Source organism: Microtus ochrogaster, chromosome 26 (assembly GCF_000317375.1).
Source record: "Microtus ochrogaster isolate Prairie Vole_2 chromosome 26, MicOch1.0, whole genome shotgun sequence".
Taxonomy (NCBI): Eukaryota; Metazoa; Chordata; class Mammalia; order Rodentia; family Cricetidae; genus Microtus; species Microtus ochrogaster.
In genome coordinates this window covers 13,681,364-13,701,054 of record NC_022025.1, presented here as the reverse complement: position 1 = coordinate 13,701,054, position 19,691 = coordinate 13,681,364, and the positions used below count along the sequence as shown (strand labels likewise).

The window sequence follows — 19,691 nt, the reverse complement described above, 5'->3', positions numbered from 1 at the left end:
ATATAATCTATATAAGCTAGCAATTCCACATCTGGATATATAACGCCAAATAGTTGGAAGTGGGATTTCAAAGAGATACTTGTACAGCCATGTTCATAGCTACATTAACAATAGGCCAAAAGAACAACAGCCCAGGTATCCATGTACAGATAAATGGATAAACAAAAAGGTGGTGTGTGAATATAACATTATTCAGCCTTAAAAATAAATTCTGTGGCCATTTACTAATAAATAAACGACTCACATAGAGACAATGTTTAATAATAAGATATAAACGTTATATAATTCCACTTGTAAGAGGTACCTAAGGAGCCGGGGTGGTTTCTGACAAACCTGAGCACTTGAGAGAGTGAGACAGGATCGTCACGAGTCAGAGGCGGCCTGGCTGACATCGTGCCTGAAGTTCTTTTTCAAAATTATTCCCCAAGCCTTGCCCTGGTGCGAGGAAATCAACCCTCTCCCAGGCGGGAACTGAACAGCCTAGGAACCGTTCCTTCCCTCTCCGCGTCTCCAGCCGGGATCGCGTCCGTGGAGGAAGTGGGCGGCCCGCGCGCCGGCGCGCGCAGGCGTGGGTGGGCCGGGCGTCCGCCCCGCGAAAGCGCCATCCCGGAAGTGCTTGCGGGTCGTCCCCACGCGCCGGTGCCCGGGCATGCAGCCTGGGCGCGAGGCGAGGCGAGGCTCGGACTGGGAGGCCGAGCGGACGGCTAGGGCCACCATGCTGCTGCTGCCGAGCGCCGCGGACAGCCAGGGCACCGCCATCACCCGCTCTCTGACCTCCGGTAGGTGCCCACCCGGCCCCGGGCGCCCCGTCCTCGGCAGCCCCGTGCCCGGCAGGGCAGCCCCGGTGTGGGTGCGCCGGAGTCCGGCCGCCTGCTCCGGGACGAGCCCTTGTGTCCGTGCTGTGATTTGAGGAGTCCCCGGTTTATTAACGGGAGGGTGGGGGGCGTCCTCTGTCTCTCTGCACCTGTGTTCCTCCTTCCTCTCGGGGCCGCTGACTCATGAGCGGGCTTGAGCGATTGAGGACCGAGGCCCCCGACTCGCTGAAAGGTCCCCTAAAGCACCCCGCTGCGGAGAGACCCCGCTGCACGCATCCACGTGCCGGGGTGTACAAAGCCGAGTGGACGCTTTCACCTCTGCCCTTGCCCCCGGCTCTGCGTTTTATGTGTTCGGACTCAGACAGCTTCTTTATCCCAATGGAAGCCCCTTGCGGGAGCATCTGGAAAGCTTGGAGTGTTCGGAGGAGAGATTGAAAGAGCGGTTGACCTCCTGCAGTGGGTGTTTTGGTTTATACCCGGCACGCTGGGAGGTATTGCAAGCGTTGGCGCTCCGATTTTAGAGATCTACGCTCATTTCCGTAGCCACTTTACCCTGAGCACTTGTTAAACGTGGGAGTTTTAAATGTTTCCCACGGCACGTGTTGCGTCTGTGTCCTGGTGTCTATGAGAGAGAGAGAGAGAGAGAGAGAGAGAGAGAGAGAGAGAGAGAGAGAGAGAGAGACTCCAAAGGCTCAAAGCCACGCCCCTGTCACACAGCTGGTTCATTTTTAGTGTTTGGAACCTCTTTATTAGGTGGAGGAAATCGTAATATCATAAGCCAATTAAAATGCGAGAAGCGTGCTTAGAAAATGTTGCCCCAAAAGAGCACTTTGATTTCTTATGAAATTAAAATTATGATCTCACCTTTTTCCTGACCCAGATTACCATACTTTTGTTTCTGCCGTACAGATATGCAGTGATTTGTTCCATAATGCCTTCTCTACAACAGTTTGAAGTTTCCAAACTGCATTAAAATATTTTAGGAACTGAATGAGAGAAGTATTATTTCAATCTTACATTTCAAGAAACTCGTGGTCCTAGTCTAAAACCCAGGGATTTGGGGTTCACATCTAGCCAGCACCACTCAGCCATAGATGCAGTAAGTCCCCAGCATTGGCTTGGAAAACTGTCTGTTTGAGCAGATGGTCCTAGAGAACTCTTAGAATCATTAGCCATTTTAGTAATTAAACCACTAGTAAGTAAGATCACTTGAGTATCTGTTTTTGTTTTCTCTTGAGGCTAGTTCCTGGTGGCATTTTATCATTTGTTGTTTTATTACTATTATTGGTTCCTCGCCTTCCTTTCCCACATCCTCAGGAAAATATTGATTAGTGGCTGAATTTTTCTTTTGCTTAAAAAAGAAATGGGGGTGTTTGTGAGTGCCGTAGCATGCATGCAGAAGTCAAAGGAACACTTATGGAGCCTGTCCTCGTCCACCTTGATGAGACCTGGGCATCGAACTCAGGTCATCACCCTTAATGGAATGTTAACTGGAAGAGGTTGCTGGAATAATTAATGTTACCAAGTATAACTTGCTACCCATAATGCAACTGGATTCTGCGATTATTTTTATAGTTGATGGCTTGAAAATTACATCCTGGCGTCATTTTTTTTGCTCGTCCTAGGAAGTCGCTACCTTGAAATAGAGGCGTTCCTTGCAATGGTTGACGTCTGCTTTTCCCTCACAGCCTCTGCACTCTGTCAAGTTGAGCCCGTGGGAAGGTGGTTTGAAGCTTTTGTCAAGAGGAGAAACAGAAATGCCTCTACCTCCTTTCAGGAACTGGAGGATAAGAAGGAGCTGTCAGAGGAGTCAGAAGATGAGGAGTTGCACTTGGAGGAGTTCCCCATGCTGAAGACACTGGACCCCAAAGATTGGAAGGTATTGGCTGTGCAGAGCTTTCGAGAGTGAAGCATCTAGACATGGGCCACGTTCCCCGTTTTCCCGTTACTGCGCTGTGTTTTCTAAGGCAATTCAACACGATTGGCTTACGTAAGCACTGTATTCCCAGAGTTGGAATAGCACTGACCGTAGTCAGTGAAGTGCTTGCAAGCCAACCTTGGGTCAGTCCCCAGAACCCACTCTTAAAAGAAGCCTAGGGATTGGGTAGGAGAGGAAAGGGGATGAGAAAGAATGGGGCTTGAGGGTTTGATCAGCATGCATTGTGTAATCCCAGCACTGGGGTGGAAGAAGCAGGTGTGTGGTGTTTGTGAGTCTCCAGGCCGATAGAAACTGTCTGGAGGGGAAGAAAGGTGGACCTTACAGGAGGACTAGCCCGAGGCTGTCCTTTGGCCTCCTCACGCGCGCGCGCAGCACACACAGCACACATTTCTGATATAAGTGTATAGAGGACAGTGCCGTTGGCAGCATGGAAAACGTCAGGAGTGTGGGCAAGCCTAGAGGGAGTAAATGACTTTCTGCTACAAGGCTCGCTCACAGGCTAGGCCTGTTGGTAACGATTGAAACCTGTGTAGTCAGGTTTTGAGGAAGAGGGGACACACGGACGCAGGAGGGAGTTTGGTAGAGCACACTAAACAGGAACCTGTGTTGGGGTGCGGGCTGAAGAACTTTGTAGGCACTTTTGTGCCCAAATTTTAGGAAAGTTGTCTTGCTCAGCCTGCTTTTTGTTTGTTTTTTCGAGACAAGTTTTTTTTCTGTGGAACAGTCCTGGAACTTGCTTTGTAGCCCAGGCTGACCTCGAACTCACTGAGACCTGCCTGCATCTGCCTCCCAAGTGCTGGGGTTAAAGGTGTGCGCCCAACTGCCCAGCTCAGCCTTCTTCTATCCTCTAGGACCATAGGCTGGGGTAGCGCCATTCCCAGTGGGCTGTTTGACTCTTTGAGTCCAGGCTCTGTGCCCTCACCTTCTCTTCTTGTGAGAGCCAGCTCATTCTCCAAGACAAAGTGGACAGTTTGGATTAGTGTGACCTTACTACTGTTGCTTCTCGGCTTGTAAATTCACCAGGATATTAACTGAAGAACACATCCCTCAAGTCTCAAAATTCCCACCCAGCATACTCCTGTTTCCTGGTTCTGTGCAGTCACTGTTCACTGGCTCAGCTGCCAGGTCTGTTGTCATTCTCCTGTATATTGTAGCTGAACTAGATTGAAGGAGGGAAGGGTAGAAAATACAGGTTTTAGTAGAGAAAGGGGATTCTTTAGAAGTATATTTAGAGGATGCTCGGTGTTACCGGTCTGCTTGCTTGTTCTTGTTTGGTTTGTTGTTGTTGTTACTGTTTCAAGATGGGGTTTCCTGGAACTCACTCTGTAGGCCAGGCTGGCCTCAAGCTCAACAGAGATCCACCTGCCTCTGCCTCCCAAGTGCTGGGATTAAGGCTTGTTTCACCATTACCTGGGTTTTTGTTTTGTTTTGTTTTGTTTTTTTCAATCTCCAGTAATCTTTAGCGTCCAGTTCGCTAGTCTTCTGTGTAAAACATCAGGAAGGCTGTACAGTCGTCCACCTCTCCCTGTGTACACGGCTGCAGAGCCTGTTTTATACAGAGCCTCACCGGCCTCTGCTCGGGAAGTTCTGCTAAGCAGGTGCCGTGTGGTTCCAGCCCAGAAGTCTCACTTTGGAAAATAGTTTCTATGGTAACAGAACACAAAGGGTTAAATGTCCTCCGCTCAGCTTTAACCCCGTTTTGTGTGTTCATCAGAATCAAGATCATTATGCAGTTCTTGGACTGGGCCACCTCAGACACAAAGCCACACAGAGGCAGATCAAAGCAGCTCGTAAGTACCAGTTTTGAAACAGTCGAATGTTTAATACAGGAAATGTGACCCCAAACTCAGAAGCAGAGCAGCCACGTACATGAGACACTGCCTTAGACCCTGAGTGTTCTCAGGTGAGGTTCCTGAAGGAAGGGCTCAGAATCACTGTAACAAACAAAAATTGTGCGTTGGGGACCATTTTGTTTTCTTATTTGTTTGGAGTTTTGGTGGTGGCTGGGGATCAAATCTGAGGTCTTAAGTCACAGGCCAGCCCTCTGCCACTGAGTTTCATGTCTAGTCCTGTTCTGCTTTGAGGTTTTTTTAGGTGAGAGAGGGACAGGGTGTTGCTACCTCAATACCTTATATCCTGCATCTGCCTTCCGAGTGCTGGGATTTCAGAAGTTGCGGCTAAAGTCACCGTTTCGGGTCTAGTTAAAAAAAAAAAAAATTGCCTATCTTAGTTTTCTTTCTGTAGTAGGGAGCTGGGCGGGAATGCAGCCCGCCGCTCCCTGCTGCAGATTAATTCGTGTGTTATTTCTGGAGCTAAGCTAGCCGTGCGGGAGCCGGGCGGGATGAAAAGCAGGCCTGCCCACTCGCACCATCACTACATCTTTCTAAAAAGATTTTAATTTTAAAACTTAGATGTGTATCTGTATGCGGGTATGTACACGTGAGGCAGGCATCCTCAGAGGATAGAAGAGATGACCAGGTCTCCTGGAGATGGAGTTACAGGAAGCTGTAAGCTACCCATTGTGGTTGTTAAAAGTCAAACTCAAGTCATTTGCAAGTAAAGGATAACGATTATAAGCTGAGCTGGGAGGTGGTGGCGCACGCCTTTAATTCCAGCACTGAGGAAGCAGAGGCCAGTGGATCTCTGTGAGTTCGAGGCCAGCCTAGTCTACAAGAGCTAGTTCCAGGACAGCGAGGACTACACAGAGAAACTGTCTCGAAAAGACAAAAAGGTCATAGACGGTTATTTTAGTTGAGATTATGATGTACAGTGAATTTGAAAATGTCAAAAAAATTGAATGTTAAAATCAGAGAGGAAAAAATGTCAAATTACTAAAGAATTACCCCTAAAAACAGTGATATCTGTCTGATTGGTTCTGCAGATAAAGCGATGGTCCTAAAACATCACCCAGACAAACGGAAAGCAGCTGGGGAGCCAATCAAAGAGGGAGACAATGACTACTTCACTTGTATAACTAAAGGTAAGGATGGTTCACCACAGGGCTCTCTTAGAATCATCAGTGTCCCCCGCTGCGGGGACAGAGTGTGTCTGTGCCCACTACCTTCTGACATCGCAGCCTTGCAGTCCAGCCTGTGACTGCTGCCCTTTCTCCAGAGCTTCCACACAGGGAGAGCCGAGGGCCTTGACTCCAACCCCAGCACTAGCAGCCCAGGAAATGCAGATGCTCAGGCCCTGCCCCAGGCCTCCTGGTCCAGTCAGCATCTTAGCAGGGTCCAGGGGACAGGTTTTGCTTTGTTTTAAGGTAGGCCTTACTCTAGCCCTGGCTGGCCTTAAATTTTCCATCTTCCTCCCTCAGCCTCTCATTCCTGGGATTGCAAGCATGTATTGCTGAGCCCAACTCTGAGGTGATTATTACACTCGTGCTTCTCTAAGTATGTTTGTATATATATACATAGTTATACCTGTATGGTCACGTATTGGTATGTTTGTGTAGTGCTAGGCGTCAAACCACTCTACCACTGAACTACAGCCCCATGCTGACCCCCCCACACACACACAATTTTTTTTTTTTAGAAGACTGGATTATGCAATAGATCACACAGTTATTTATGGCTGTTTACATAGCCGTGACCCATTGTGCAAACCAGGACGGATAGTTAGCATTTTCAACTCCATGTTTCTTTATGTGTGATTTTATAGTTTGTACTGCTTTTGTTTTCAGGTGCTCTGTATACGGCCCAGACTTAGCTCTTCCCGTCCCTCCGTCCACCAGCCTTCTAGAACAGACTGTTTGGAAGCAGGGTCTCACTCACTTTAACTCAGGCTTGGTTGGAGCTCACTGTGTCCTGGCTGGCCTTAAATGCAAGGCAGTTTCCTACCTCAGGCCCCTCAAGTGGTAGGATTCTAGACCAGCCAGCCTGCCCAGCCGAAAGCCTTGTTTTCAGTTGTTCTGTGATGCCCTGACCGGGTGTTTGTCCAGCTTGTACCAGGCTCTAGGTTAGAGTCCCCAAGGGGGAGATAGTGTCTTGTCAGTTGTCTGCTTAGAGGAATTACATCATTTATGTCACATAATGCTAGGACCAGGCCTAAATAAAACCGTCTCCCATCTAAAATTCAAAAATTTGAAATATGGCAATAATTTTTAGCAGAAAAATATTTTCTTTCTTCCACCTTGTTTTGTTGTCTTTAGTGGTCAGACCCAGGCCACTCACTCCATAGAGCCACATCCCTAGGGCGATATTTTCTGTTGGCCTCATGGTGCTGCCGTGTTACTCTGTTCTCAGCTTACGAAATGCTGTCTGATCCAGCGAAGAGGCGTGCGTTTAACAGCGTAGACCCTACTTTTGACAACTCAGTTCCTTCTAAGAGTGAAGCGAAGGACAATTTCTTCCAAGTCTTTTCTCCGGTGTTTGAAAGGAATTCCAGGTGAGGTAAAGCACCGATCTCCTTGGTCACAGTGCTCACATACCCGGCATTCACACTCCCCCAGGTTCCCGCTGTCTTCTCAAGTGTGTCCGCAGACTCTGCCTTTCTTCTCTGCTACCCTGAGCCCTAAGTAGCGTGTGACGCTGGTGTTTAGGTAACAGCACACCCTCCTCTGCTCCCACACTGCACCGGTGTCGGTGTTAGTCTTGGAGGAAAGCTGTTAATCCTTACCCTGGTGTTAGTCTTGGAGGAAAACTGTTAATCCTTACCCTGGGTGTCTGCAGCCCCAGGTCCTTTCTTTGAGCATCTTATTTTCATAGGGCTTCTCTGGCAAAGGGTAAGTTATTAGATCTTTAAGGTTAATACATACTTTATTGCATTAATATGAGTCTTAAAATAGTATGCGGTGTCCTGCGTTCTTGGTTCTGACTGAACTGGCACATTTTCTGGCCATCTGCACTGCGCACGGAGCCACCCGGAGAGCATGGGCAGAGCCTGAGGTGCCAGTTCTGGAGCCTCAGCTTCCACCATGTGTTGTGTAGTACAATGGACTAGTGTTTCCTCCTCATCTCCTGGGCTGGAAATCCATCTACACTGCTGTCTCATACTGGCTCACCATTTCCCTCTGTGCTGCGTTTTTAAGAGGCAGCAGTGAGTGTGGGGAGAGACCAGTTGCCCCGCTTGGGTCAGCGAGCCTGGCAGCTCCTACAGCATTGTAGTACATGGAACTTGAGATAGCCGGGCTGCCCTCTCCTGCACTGCTTACCACTTCTGAGGGTCGCACCTCTTAGTTGTAGAGGTTAAAGGGCAGAGTGTTGGGTGGGATTAATTAGTAAAAGCTGTTGTTTTTAAAGAACTGGATGTAGGTTGATCTCTTATTCAAAATCTTGAAAGAGTGAGATTTTTGTTTTAATATTTCAGATGGTCAAATAAAAAAAATGTTCCCAAACTTGGTGACATGAACTCCTCATTTGAAGACGTAGATACATTTTATTCTTTCTGGTAAGTTAATAAAGTACTGTTTGTGGGATGGTATCATTTTTAAGGCCATTCTTTAAGTACTTGATTGCTCATCCGTTCACTTTGAGTAGCTGAACCTTTACTGAACTAATGAAGTTAATAAAGATATATAGCATTACATGAAAATCTTTTGTGATTTTTTTTTTGTCTGTTTTCCATTAATGTATTGAAATCTAGATGTCAAGTACTTGGCTGCCGTAAAAAAATGTAAATTGAGCTGGGCAGTGGTGGCACACACCTTTAATCCCACCTCTTGGGAGACAGAGGCAGGTGAATCTCCATGAATTTGAGGCCAGCCAGGGCTATGTAGTGAGACCTGTCTCAGTGAGGGAAAAGTTGAGTTCTTTTTATGTAGGTAGTGCTTTTTACCTATAATTCACTAATTTTCAGTAAACATAATATTTAGTGCATTTTATTTGTTTTATGTCTTTCAAAAATATGTGTGTGGGTGTTTTGGCTACATGTGTGTCTGCACCTGGTGCCTATGGAGGCCAGAAGAGGGCCATGCTTGTGAGCCGCTGGGTGGGTGCCAGGAACTGAGCTCGGTCCTTTGGGAGTGTTCCTAACCACTGAGCCTTGACTCCAGGGTGCTAGGAACTGAGCTGGGTCCTTTGGGAGCGTTCCTAACCACTGAGCCACCACTCCAGGGTGCTAGGAACTGATCTGGGTCCTTTGGGAGCGCTCTTAGCCACTGAGCCATGATTGCAGGGTGCCAGGAACTGAGCTGGGTCCTTTGGGAGCGCTCTTAGCCACTGAGCCGTGACTGCAGGGTGCCAGGAACTGAGCTGGGTCCTTTGGGAGTGCTCTTAACCACTGAGCCGTGACTCCAGCCTCATACTGTGTCCTTTCTCTAACTGGCGTGTTTATTATTTACAGAAATAAAGACTCTTGAGAAAACAAGATTCACTTTGGTCAGTTAGAGTAGCTTTTCCATTAAGACAACAAACCAGAAATAAAATACCCTTAGCTGGAGTCATCGTAAGACTTGACAGTGGTTAACACGAAGACAGGAGAAATCACAGACAACCTTCTAGGGAAGTGAGAAAAAAGACAGGAGAGCAGGGAGCTGTTGACATTGAGTGCGTGGGCATAGTTTTTAGTTTAATAGCAAAAAGGAGGGACAACTGATCTGTTTACCACTGGTTTTAAAAGTAGTGTGTGTCTAGTATGATTTTAAAAGGATTTGTTTTTCCAATTCTATCTTGATTTCTTTTCTGTCTATATTAGGTATAATTTTGATTCTTGGAGAGAATTTTCTTATTTAGATGAAGAAGAAAAAGAAAAAGCAGAGTGGTATGTATGTCAGTGTATGTCTGTATGTCAGTGTATGTCTGTATGTCAGTGTATGTCTGTGTATGGTGAAGGGTCAAGCTCATGGTCTCATGAATTAGGGCCATGGATCATACATTCAACTTTTTTTTTCAAATGGAAACATGTGTTTTGCTAGAGATTAGTTTTGGGACGCCATATTAGTAGGCAGGTGTTTCACATGCGCTGCATCGCGGCCGCTTTCTATTTTATGTGTTTGTTGTGGGGACACAGATTTGTCATAGTCTGGGGTGGAGGTCAGAGGACAACTCTCTGGACCTGGCTCTCTGCGATCCTGGTCCCAGGGGTCAAATTTATACCAGTCTTTTTCTTTCGGTTCACCACCAGCTCCCAAGTCATGACATGGAGACTTCTTAGTAATGGCTGCCCGGCCTCGCTTAGGCCCATCTCTGGCTAGCTCTTTTTACCTGGTTCTCTTTATCTGCCCGTTGACTGGGGCTTTCCACTCTTCTCTTGTTCTTTATGTATTACTCTCACCGCTTTGTGTCTCTTGCTGCCTGACTTCTTGCCCCATGTGTGCCCCTCTCCTCTCTCTCGCGTTCTTTTCCCAAGCCTAGGTTTCTCCTGTTTATTTTCTCTGCCTGCCAGCCCCACCTGTCCTCTCTCCTGCCTGTCTAATGGCCAGTCAGCTGCTTATTAGACCGTCAGGTGCCTTAGAAGCAAGGTGAAACAAGTGCAACACATCTTTACATAATTAAACACACATCTTTACATCGTTAAACAAATGCAGCATAAACAAATATAACACACCTTACAGGGTTAAAGTAATCTGCAACATAACATCTTTACATAAATATTCATTAAAATCATAGCTAAAAAAAAAAAATAAAATCATAGCTAAAATCACATGGTTTACGTATTAAATAGTCACGTATGTAAATATTGAAGGCAAGCACTGTAGTCATCTTGCCGCTCCAACTTTTAAAAAAATGTTTATTCTTGCAAGCTGGGTGGTAGTGGCACTCAACTTTAATCCCAGCACTCGGGAGACAGAGGCAGGAGGATCTCTGTGAGTTCAAGGCCATCCTAGTCTACAAGAGCCAGTTCCAGGACAGGCACCAAAGTTTTGCTGGGCACCAAAGTCGGGTCTTCCGGAAGAACAGCAAGGGCTGTCAACCTCTGAGCCTTCTCTCCAGCCCGGTCCATAATTTTAAAAGTTCCCTTCTCACGAGCTTGGTGGCGCCAAATCAGTAATAGGTTAGGATACATGTAAGAAATTGTCAATGAAAAATAATATCCAAGTAGCTCAGCTCCAAAAACTTGGCTACTGAAGCTATTTATGTGTTGGAAATTCTTTTGACACAAGTATCAAGGGGAAAAAATCAAAATGAATAGGAATGAGGTGTCTTGTCTTCATCTCCATATGAACTATGAAACGCTGTGTTTCTAGTCATCTGAAGTATTAGTTTGATCCTAGTGCTTCGTGTCTTCCAGTCGTGATGAGAGGAGATGGATCGAGAAGCAGAACAGAGCAACAAGGGCCCAACGGAAAAAGGAGGAGATGAACAGAATAAGAACACTAGTGGATAATGCTTACAGTTGTGACCCAAGGATAAAAAAGTTTAAGGAAGAAGAAAGGGCCAAGAAAGAAGCAGAAAAGAAAGCAAAGGCAGAAGCCAGACGGAAGGAGCAGGAGGCCAAAGAGAAGGTAAGGTGGTAGGGCTTCCAGGCCATCTGAGGCGGAATAATCTAGAAACAGAGTCAGGTGCCACTCTGAGTGACTGACCTTAAGGCTTGGTTCAGTTTGGTTTTGGTTTTTATTTGTTTGTTTTGAGATAGGGAAGAGTGTATTGGTTTATTTTTTAAATGTTTTCAGACTTTCTGAGACAGGGTCTCACTGTGCAGCCCAGCCCCGCCCCAGGCATGAGTCTTAACAATCTGATTAGGTCTCTTTCAGCAATTCAAGTTGTTGTGTTTGGTGCAGCCTTGGCTGGTCTCGAACTCTGCCTCTGCCAAAGAGTGCTGGGATTAAAGTTGTACCCCACTACACCTAGCCTTGAGATTTATTTTTATTTTTCCTTGTGTATGTGCGAGTGTCTGTGTTAGTATAGTATATACCACTGTGTCCTTCTGCCTGATGATGGAGAACGGGCACTGGGTGCCGTAAAGATAAAATTAAGACAGATGGGGTACTGCGAACCAAACCTGGGTTCTCTGGTAGGCCACTGCTGAGCCACTTCTCCGGCTCCTGGTTTATTTTTTTAAATGTTTTATATTTTCTAATGAGTAGAATTTTGTAATTTGTAGACTTTGCCAGGTGTCCCTAACTTTAATTCATCACTAACTTGATGTCATCTTATTTCTCATTCATCAGCCCCAGTTTCTTTATTAAATGATTTTGTTCACCTTTTTAAAGCAAAGACAAGCAGAATTAGAAGCTGCTCGGTTGGCTAAAGAGAAGGAAGAGGAGGAAGTTAGACAGCAAGCTTTACTGGCAAAGAAGGAAAAGGATATCCAGAAAAAGGCCATTAAAAAGGAAAGGCAGAAACTTCGGAACTCCTGCAAGGTATGCCAGGCTGCTGGGGGCACTGCCACTTGAGTGCCCGGGCCCTAACGAGCCATGAAGTATTCCCTTGTCCACCACGTGCAGACACGTGTACACATTTTATCTTGAAGTGCTGTTTTAATTTGGTTACTGTTTTTTGAGGCAGAGTCTTGTTTTTTATTACATTTATTTTCTATGTGTGTAAGGGGGTGCACATAAGCAAAGGAGATAAGTCAGTCCTCTCCTGGACCATTCTGGTCCTAGGGATTGAACTTGGTTGTCACACATGGGCGCAAGTGCTTTAACTGGAGAACTATTTCACCAGCCTGACTGAGGGGCTTGTGTAGCCTTGCCTGGCCTTGAGCTGTGCAGCTCTGGGACCTAGAGAGGTTTCCTGTATACCGTGGTCCTCATGTACCTGTCGCTGATAAGAACCCTAGGGAGGTTTCCTGTATACCGTGGTCCTCATGGTCCTCATGTACCTGTAGCTGATAAGAGCCTAGTTCTGAAGCTAAGGCAGTTAATGAGAAAATTCACTTGACTGACAAACTCAGCAAGTTCTTGCTCAGATTCCTTGCTGGAGGAGATGTAATTCCGTCTGCCCCATCTCCTAAGGTCCAGCAATAAACTGAGATAGGATTCTGCCAAGGTTCACTCTGGGGATGAGTTTGTCTGGCTTCCTTTTACAGAGCACAGGTGAGAAGTTCCTGCTGTGTTAAGTGCTCCTCTCCCCATAGACTGCTCCTGGAAAGCCCTTACCCATCAGGGAGGAGGGCTTTGCCACAGCCACGTAGATGGACAGATTGTCCCTGACCTGTTCATTCCAGCTCCTCCCTGAGGCTACACGCAGTTAAGGAAGAATTACATATAGCATGTGGTAGGACGTGGATGGATACCCAGGTGAGATCCTGTGACACCGCAGCCCTCCACGGAGAGATGTGAACAGTCAGCAAGCCCAGCTGAGAGAATCCTCTTAGAATAAGGCATAGCTGAACTCCCCAAGATGGCGGTTAGATGGTGTGGGAGATGGTGCACAACAGTGTGATGAGAATTTGATGGAGACTTTAGAAGGCCACTCAGGATCTGAGTGTCTGAGTTATAGCAGAACTTCTGGTACCAACAAGTTATTCCAACATGAGTTGATTTACTCAGTCATCAAATGACCAGCTTGCATTCATTGTAGACCACACAGTTAGAATGAACGGTTCCTGCCCTGAGGAACCCACTGCTAAGTGAGCAGGCTGTCCTGCTCTAAGATGAGTGTCAGGACTGTGAGACACCAGGAAGTGAAGTGGAAGACAGTGGTAGTGAAGGAAAGCGTCCTAGAGGTGGGAGAGCGGGGCCCCTGAAGAGGAGGTCGCCCCAGAGGCTGCAGTCGGACCCTGACTGTGAGAGGTGGGCAGAGGAATCGGACTCCTTTGTCACAGTCCAGCTTAAAACGTGTGCTGGCCTGGACTGGGGTGTGGAGAGGATAGGTGAGAAGGGAGAGATTCCTGAAGCCGATTCTGCCTCCAGAGTGCTGAGAGTTCAGGTGTGCGCCACCTGCCCAGCGACTCATCAACATCTCTCTCTCTCTCTCTCTCTATATATATATATATATAGAAACCATGCAGGTAGATGAGATCACTCTGTGTTAGAGTTTCTATGCTGTGAAGAGACGCCGTGGCTACATGGTTCTTCTATTAAATAAATAAACAAAAACATTTAACTGGGGTGGCTTGCTGACAGTTCAGGCGTTCAGTCCATTATCATCATGCTGAGGCATGATGGCACTCAGGCAGACGTGGTGCTGGAGATGGGGCTGAGAGCCCTGCATCGTGGCCCACAGGCAACAGGAAGTGTACTGAGACATAGCATGGCTTGAGCAAAGGAGACCTTAGAACCCACCCCACAGAGACACACTTCCTCCAACAAGGCCACACCTCCTAATAGTGTCACTGATCACATTCAAACTCCCGCGACCAGGGAGAGCCTGGGATGGGGGTGGGGCACCCTAGAAAGCAGCAGGACTTAGGTGCTGGACTGCTCAAGGAGAAGCCTGAGAACCATTGGTGCTTGTCCAGGCCTGGGTGCCCACAGTAAGAGGAGCGGCATTGGGAAAAACAGCCCATGGGCTAAAAGAAACAAGCGGTGAGAAATGGAAGACATGACTGTTAGCAGCAACTTAACCCGGGAAGGGTTTTCCAGCTAATTTGCTGCACTTTCACTTGTGTTAATTTGTTCCATTATGAGTATGATCTTCAGTCAGTCAGATTTTTGCTAGTGCCTTCAGTATTAGCATACTGTATTGGAACCTCTTTTTAAATTTCATGTTTAGTTTTTCCAGTAGATTTTCCCATTCAGCGCATTAGATAGCCAGGCAGCAGCACACTGGTAGTGGGGAGGGCTGTCAGTCTCCTCGTCCTGAAAGCTCACAGCATCCGTGGTGTCCTGCTGCCTGATGATGGCACAGACCCTGTGTCCATCCACACCCACAGCCTCTGAGTGCACGCTGTGCGCTTGACTGATGATTCATTTGTGCTTCCAGAGCTGGAATCACTTCTCAGACAGTGAGGCGGAGCGTGTGAAGATGATGGAGGAAGTGGAGAAGCTTTGTGATCGGCTCGAGCTAGCGAGGTATGTCTAAGGGACTGCTACTGACAGCTGCCTGTCATCCACCCTTTACCCCGTCCCGTTTTTACTCTGTGTGTGTGTGTGTGTGTGTGTGTGTGTGTGTGTGTGTGTGTCTGTGTGTGTGTGTGTCTGACTTGAACTTGGAGTCCAAGGCTTTGTGCATGCTGGGTAGAGGCTGGGCCATGGAGCTACACTCCCAGCACGACGCTCTCTCTTCTGTAGCTTACAGGGCTTGAATGAGATACTGACGTCATCTACAAGAGAAGTAGGGAAAGCTGCACTTGAAAAACAGGTAATAGGATAAATCACTCTGTTTCTAGTTTCCACTTAATTGTTTCACCTGTTTCTTGACCTGCTATATACAAAAGGCAAAGAGTGTGGGTTTTCCACATTATTTTATTAATATTGTTTATGTTAAGTACTTTGATGATTTAAATCAAATTTAATAGCTTTTGGGGGGAGGCTCGAGACAGGGTTTCTCTTGTAGCCCTTGCTGTCCTGGAACTCGCTCTGTAGACCAGGCTGTCCTCACAAATCCACCTACCTCTGCCTCTGCTGGGATTAAAGGTGTGTGTGTGCCACCACCACCCAGGTGATAGGAATTTTTCAATCATGTAGTGTTTAATTTGGAGTCTTTAGCACATTAGTCATATTTTTTTTGTTTGTTTGTTTGTTTGCTTGGTTTTCGAGACAGGGTTTCTTTGTGTAGCTTTGAAACTCACTCTGTAGTCCAGGCTGGCCTCGAACTCACAGATATATCCACCTGCCTCTACTTCCCAAGTGTTGGGATTAAAGGCCCAGCCAATCAATTTTTTTTAAAGTATTGATTAAAAATTATTTTGATTAATCCCAGAATATTTCATAGGATAACATTTATAAGCAAAAAAGGCTTTGTTCTATCTAATGTATACCTTTTATTTTATAGATAAACAATTAGGCAGTCTCAGGAACTGAATTCAGTTCAACAAGTATTGGTACCTACTATACTAAATATAAAATCAGATAGCCCTGTAGTATCCTGTGTAGGTGGCAGTTGGTTAGGTGCTTTTTAAGAACAGCTAATGCTGTCATTGTCACAAAGGAGTTCATAGCGTAGTTACATCAGAAGAGAAGGCCTGGGCGCAGAGGATGGAGGGTATCCAGCAAACACTAAAACACTGACGTCTGCATCCGGATGGTGAGGGAAGGCTTTGAAGGACATGGTTGAAAACCGTGAATGATGGGTAGAGGTAGGAGGAAAATACGGAAAGGAAGGCAGGGAAGTAGAGTTGATGGGGAAGAATAGAGCAAAGCTAAATTTTACATACTAGCGCGATCTGTCAGCTAGCGGAAGGTTCAGTGCTGCACTGATTATCTGGTATAGTGGACTGAACAGGGTGCATAAGACAGATAAACACTGGATTCTTCTGTAAGAAACACAGGAATCAGAAAATGTTTCAGAGTTAGAATTATAGGGACTTGATGACTGCCTCTAAGAGATTGAAGAGGAGTGAGTGACAGCCGCCTCCGGGCGCTCAAGTCACGTACATCACGTGTGTGCATATTTAAAGGTGCACTAGGGAGAGCAGCACACGGGATAGAGCTCCAAGCTGACAGACCACTTGCCCGTGTGCTAAATGAGCTTTCGAGATTCGAGGTGGCCTTGTATGTGAGTAACACAGGCCAGTCACCTTGCCAGTGAATCTGAGTGGTTCAAGCTGTGGCGGCTTCTCGGTCCTTGACCTGTGACCTTGCAGCTGTGAGGGAAGCCAGGGGGAAAGCGCATGCTTGCCTTGGGTTTCACCTGTGGAGTGTAGGGTTGGGGTGAGATGAGATTGGCGTGAGGTCGAGGGCCACGCACCTCGGTCACAAATGCTCTGAAGGCTGACTGACCTGTATTTCTGTAGATAGAAGAAGTCAATGAGCAAATGAGGAAAGAGAAGGAGGAAGCTGACGCCCGGATGCGGCAAGCATCCAAGAATGCAGAGAAGTCAACGGGTGGAGGTGGCAGTGGCAGTAAAAACTGGTCAGAAGACGACCTGCAGTTGTTAATCAAAGCCGTCAACCTCTTCCCCGCAGGGACAAACTCGAGGTACGTGCTCTGTGAACATTTTTGTATATGGTGGGGCCTGGAGATCCAGAGAGCATCCACCTAGATACATGGTGGGGCCTGGAGATACAGAGCATCCACCTAGATACATGGTGGGGCCTGGAGATACAGAGCATCCACGTAGCAGCTTCAGCAGAACGGGTAGAGATGAGTTGAGTGTACAAACCCTGCCTTTCAGGGACTGGAAAGATGGCTCAGTGGTTAAGAGCATTGGCTGCTAGTCCAAAGGTCCTGGGTTCAATTCCCAGCACCCACATGGCAGCTCACACCTGTCTGTAACTCAGGTTCAGTGGGTCCGACATCCTCCCAAAGACATGCAGGTCAAACACCAATCAATGCATGTAAAAGTAAAAGAATAAATAAATAAGCCTGCCTTCCAGTCAGTTCTGTCTCTGTGGCCAGTGTGAACTCACTGTGCTGGTCCACTGCACCACTTCTCCACGCATGCAGCAGGCGCGTCACCGTTCCTTAGAAGAGTGGAGGTTGTGCAGCACAGGCCTCAGCTGCTGCCACGGCCTCCTCATGGCTTATGTCTCTAGTCTCCACTTGGCTTCTGATTCCGCCTCTACCTCTAGGATTCAAATTCTAGCCCTAGAGATCTGGACTCCCAATGAGCACACTGCAGCACTTGTTTCAGAGAGTTTGCTAAACCAGAAGTGCGAATCTGTTGTTTCCATTGGGCTTTAATAAAAACAAGATTACAGATGGTTGATTTGAACCTCTTAAGGGAATCTTAACAGTGGTAACTAATAGCATCATTAAACTAACTTACAGCTCTTTCTGTAGATTTTAACTAACGTCTACAGTAAGAATGTAATCGTTCTTGCTTTGTTTCTCCTTATTAAACTTTTATACTGATTTCTCTAGATGGGAAGTTATTGCTAATTACATGAATATACATTCTTCTTCTGGTATCAAAAGAACTGCCAAAGATGTTATTGGCAAGGCTAAAAGTCTCCAAAAACTTGGTAAGTTAATTTGAGAAATCAGTTTGTTACCTTGGATACATTTTTTAAAGTAATAATCAAAGACAAGATTGATCTGTTAATGTAGTTTTGGTTTTTGGTTTTTTTCTCCCATTTCTTAGACCCTCATCAGAAAGACGACATTAACAAAAAGGCTTTTGATAAATTTAAGAAAGAACACGGAGTGGCCCCTCAGGCTGACAGTGCAGCCCCTTCAGAACGATTTGAAGGTGAAGTGTATTCCTCTGAGTAGAGAAGGATGGTTGTGATTCCAGGCCACCGCAAAGTATGAGGCCTGGGATTTGTGTCCACAACGACTGGAAAGTGACCTTTGGTGGTCTGAAAGGGATAAAAACAAAGGCTTCTAATCTGGTAGCAGGTTTATTTAACTGCTAGTTAATTGGAACTAGCGGTTTTTCAGGGATTCCACTAGAGGAAGAACTGATCATTTCAGGGATATTGTTAACCACTCACAGGAAATTATCAGGACATATGAGCAATACATGTGTGTGTGTGTGTGTAGACTATTTTAAGATGTGTTGCTTTTGTTTCATTTGTTTAACTCTGTGAAGCTGTGATTCTTTGCCTGTCTAAAACACCTGATGTCTAATAAAGAGCTGAACGGCCAATAGCGAGGCAGGAGCAAGGACAGGTGGGGCTGGCAGGCAAAGAATATAAATAGGAGAACTCTGGAAAGAGAGAACAAGAGAGGACTAGGGGTCAGCCACCAGCTAACAGCAAGCCTTGGAGTAAGAGTGAAAGTAAGATACACAAAAGTAAGAAAAGGAAAAGGCCCAGAGGCAAAAGGTAGCTGGGATGGGATAAGCAAAGCTGGCTAGAAACAAGCCCAGCTAAGGCCAGGCGTTCATAAGTGATAAACCTCCATGTGTGTTTCCTTGGGAGCTGGGGGGTGGGCCCCCAAAGAGCAAAGAGTAAAACTCCAAAACAAATCAAGGCCTATCTATTTCCTGGCTTTGGATGGCTCACTTGGATAGCAAACCTGAACCTGTGTTCATGCTTGAAGGCCACATGGTTTGTTATGCTTGTATTCTTCTCTCTCAAAGCAAGAAGACAGGGTTTCTCTGTGGTTTTGGAGCCTGTCCTGGAACTAGCTCTGTAGACCAGGCTGGTCTCGAACTCACAGAGATCCACCTGCCTCTGCCTCCCGAGTGCTGGGATTAAAGGCGTGCGCCACCACCGCCCGGCTAAAACAAGAAATTTTTATGTGTGTGTATTTAGAGACTTGTTAAAATCACACATCCTCTATTGGGGCACTGAGAAGATGCTCCAAGATCATTTTCTACTGTTAAGACTGTGAATTTCTAAACAATTTTTTTTCTCAAACAGGTCCCTGCACAGATTTCACCCCTTGGACCACAGAAGAGCAGAAGCTACTAGAACAAGCTTTGAAAACGTACCCCGTAAATACTCCGGAAAGGTGGGAAAAGATAGCTGAAGCAGTTCCTGGCAGGACGAAGAAGGACTGCATGAGGCGATACAAGGTGTGTCTTTTAAATTACCATTCGCTTAGCGTTCTTATTTGTGTGGTAACTGAGTGACACAGTGCTGACTTTAGTATCATAATCATCGGGGGGGACCAAAATTATTAAGAGAAAGAAGACCAACCAACCTTAGAAATTTATCCCTGGCAGTTGGTGACCTCAGCAGCTACAGCGCTGTCCTTCTGTTGGTCTGGGGACAAGGTCTCACTGTGTAGTCTAAGGCTGCCCCAGCCTTGCTGTCTGAGCGCTGTGGTTCTAGGCACTCACTATATAGCCTAGGGCGGCCCCAGCCTTACTGTGAGCCTTGTGGTTCTAGGCCTTTACTGTGTAGCCTAGGGCGGCCCCAGCCTTACTGTGAGCCCTGTGGTTCTAGGCCTTTACTGTGTAGCCTAGGGCGGCCCCAGCCTTACTGTGAGCCCTGTGGTTCTAGGCCTTTACTGTGTAGCCTAGGGTGGCCCCAGCCTTACTGTCTGAGCGCTGTGGTTCTTAGGCACTCACTGTGTAGCCTAGGGCGGCCCCAGCCTTACTGTCTGAGCGCTGTGGTTCTT

At 46.7% G+C, this 19,691-nt stretch overlaps 1 protein-coding gene across 3 annotated transcripts in view; it reads left to right on the top strand.

Annotated features, from left to right (window-relative positions):
• Positions 1-598: 598 nt before the first annotated feature.
• Dnajc2 (DnaJ heat shock protein family (Hsp40) member C2) overlaps positions 599-19,691 on the top strand; it is a 19,552-nt gene continuing 459 nt past the window's right edge. The window contains exons 1-15 of one of the 3 annotated variants that reach the window (XM_005358359.2): positions 599-779; positions 2,504-2,694; positions 4,469-4,544; positions 5,636-5,734; positions 6,999-7,140; positions 8,062-8,142; positions 9,388-9,453; positions 10,924-11,137; positions 11,846-11,995; positions 14,502-14,590; positions 14,810-14,879; positions 16,474-16,658; positions 17,544-17,644; positions 17,764-17,871; positions 18,989-19,143. In XM_005358359.2, coding sequence (XP_005358416.2) covers positions 650-779; positions 2,504-2,694; positions 4,469-4,544; positions 5,636-5,734; positions 6,999-7,140; positions 8,062-8,142; positions 9,388-9,453; positions 10,924-11,137; positions 11,846-11,995; positions 14,502-14,590; positions 14,810-14,879; positions 16,474-16,658; positions 17,544-17,644; positions 17,764-17,871; positions 18,989-19,143 — 1,857 coding nt within the window. In that variant the 5' untranslated portion in view covers positions 599-649. The remainder of the gene's footprint in view (positions 780-2,503; positions 2,695-4,468; positions 4,545-5,635; positions 5,735-6,998; positions 7,141-8,061; positions 8,143-9,387; positions 9,454-10,923; positions 11,138-11,845; positions 11,996-14,501; positions 14,591-14,809; positions 14,880-16,473; positions 16,659-17,543; positions 17,645-17,763; positions 17,872-18,988; positions 19,144-19,691) is intronic. The other 2 variants (XM_026784665.1, XM_026784666.1) reach the window with 2 other exon arrangements.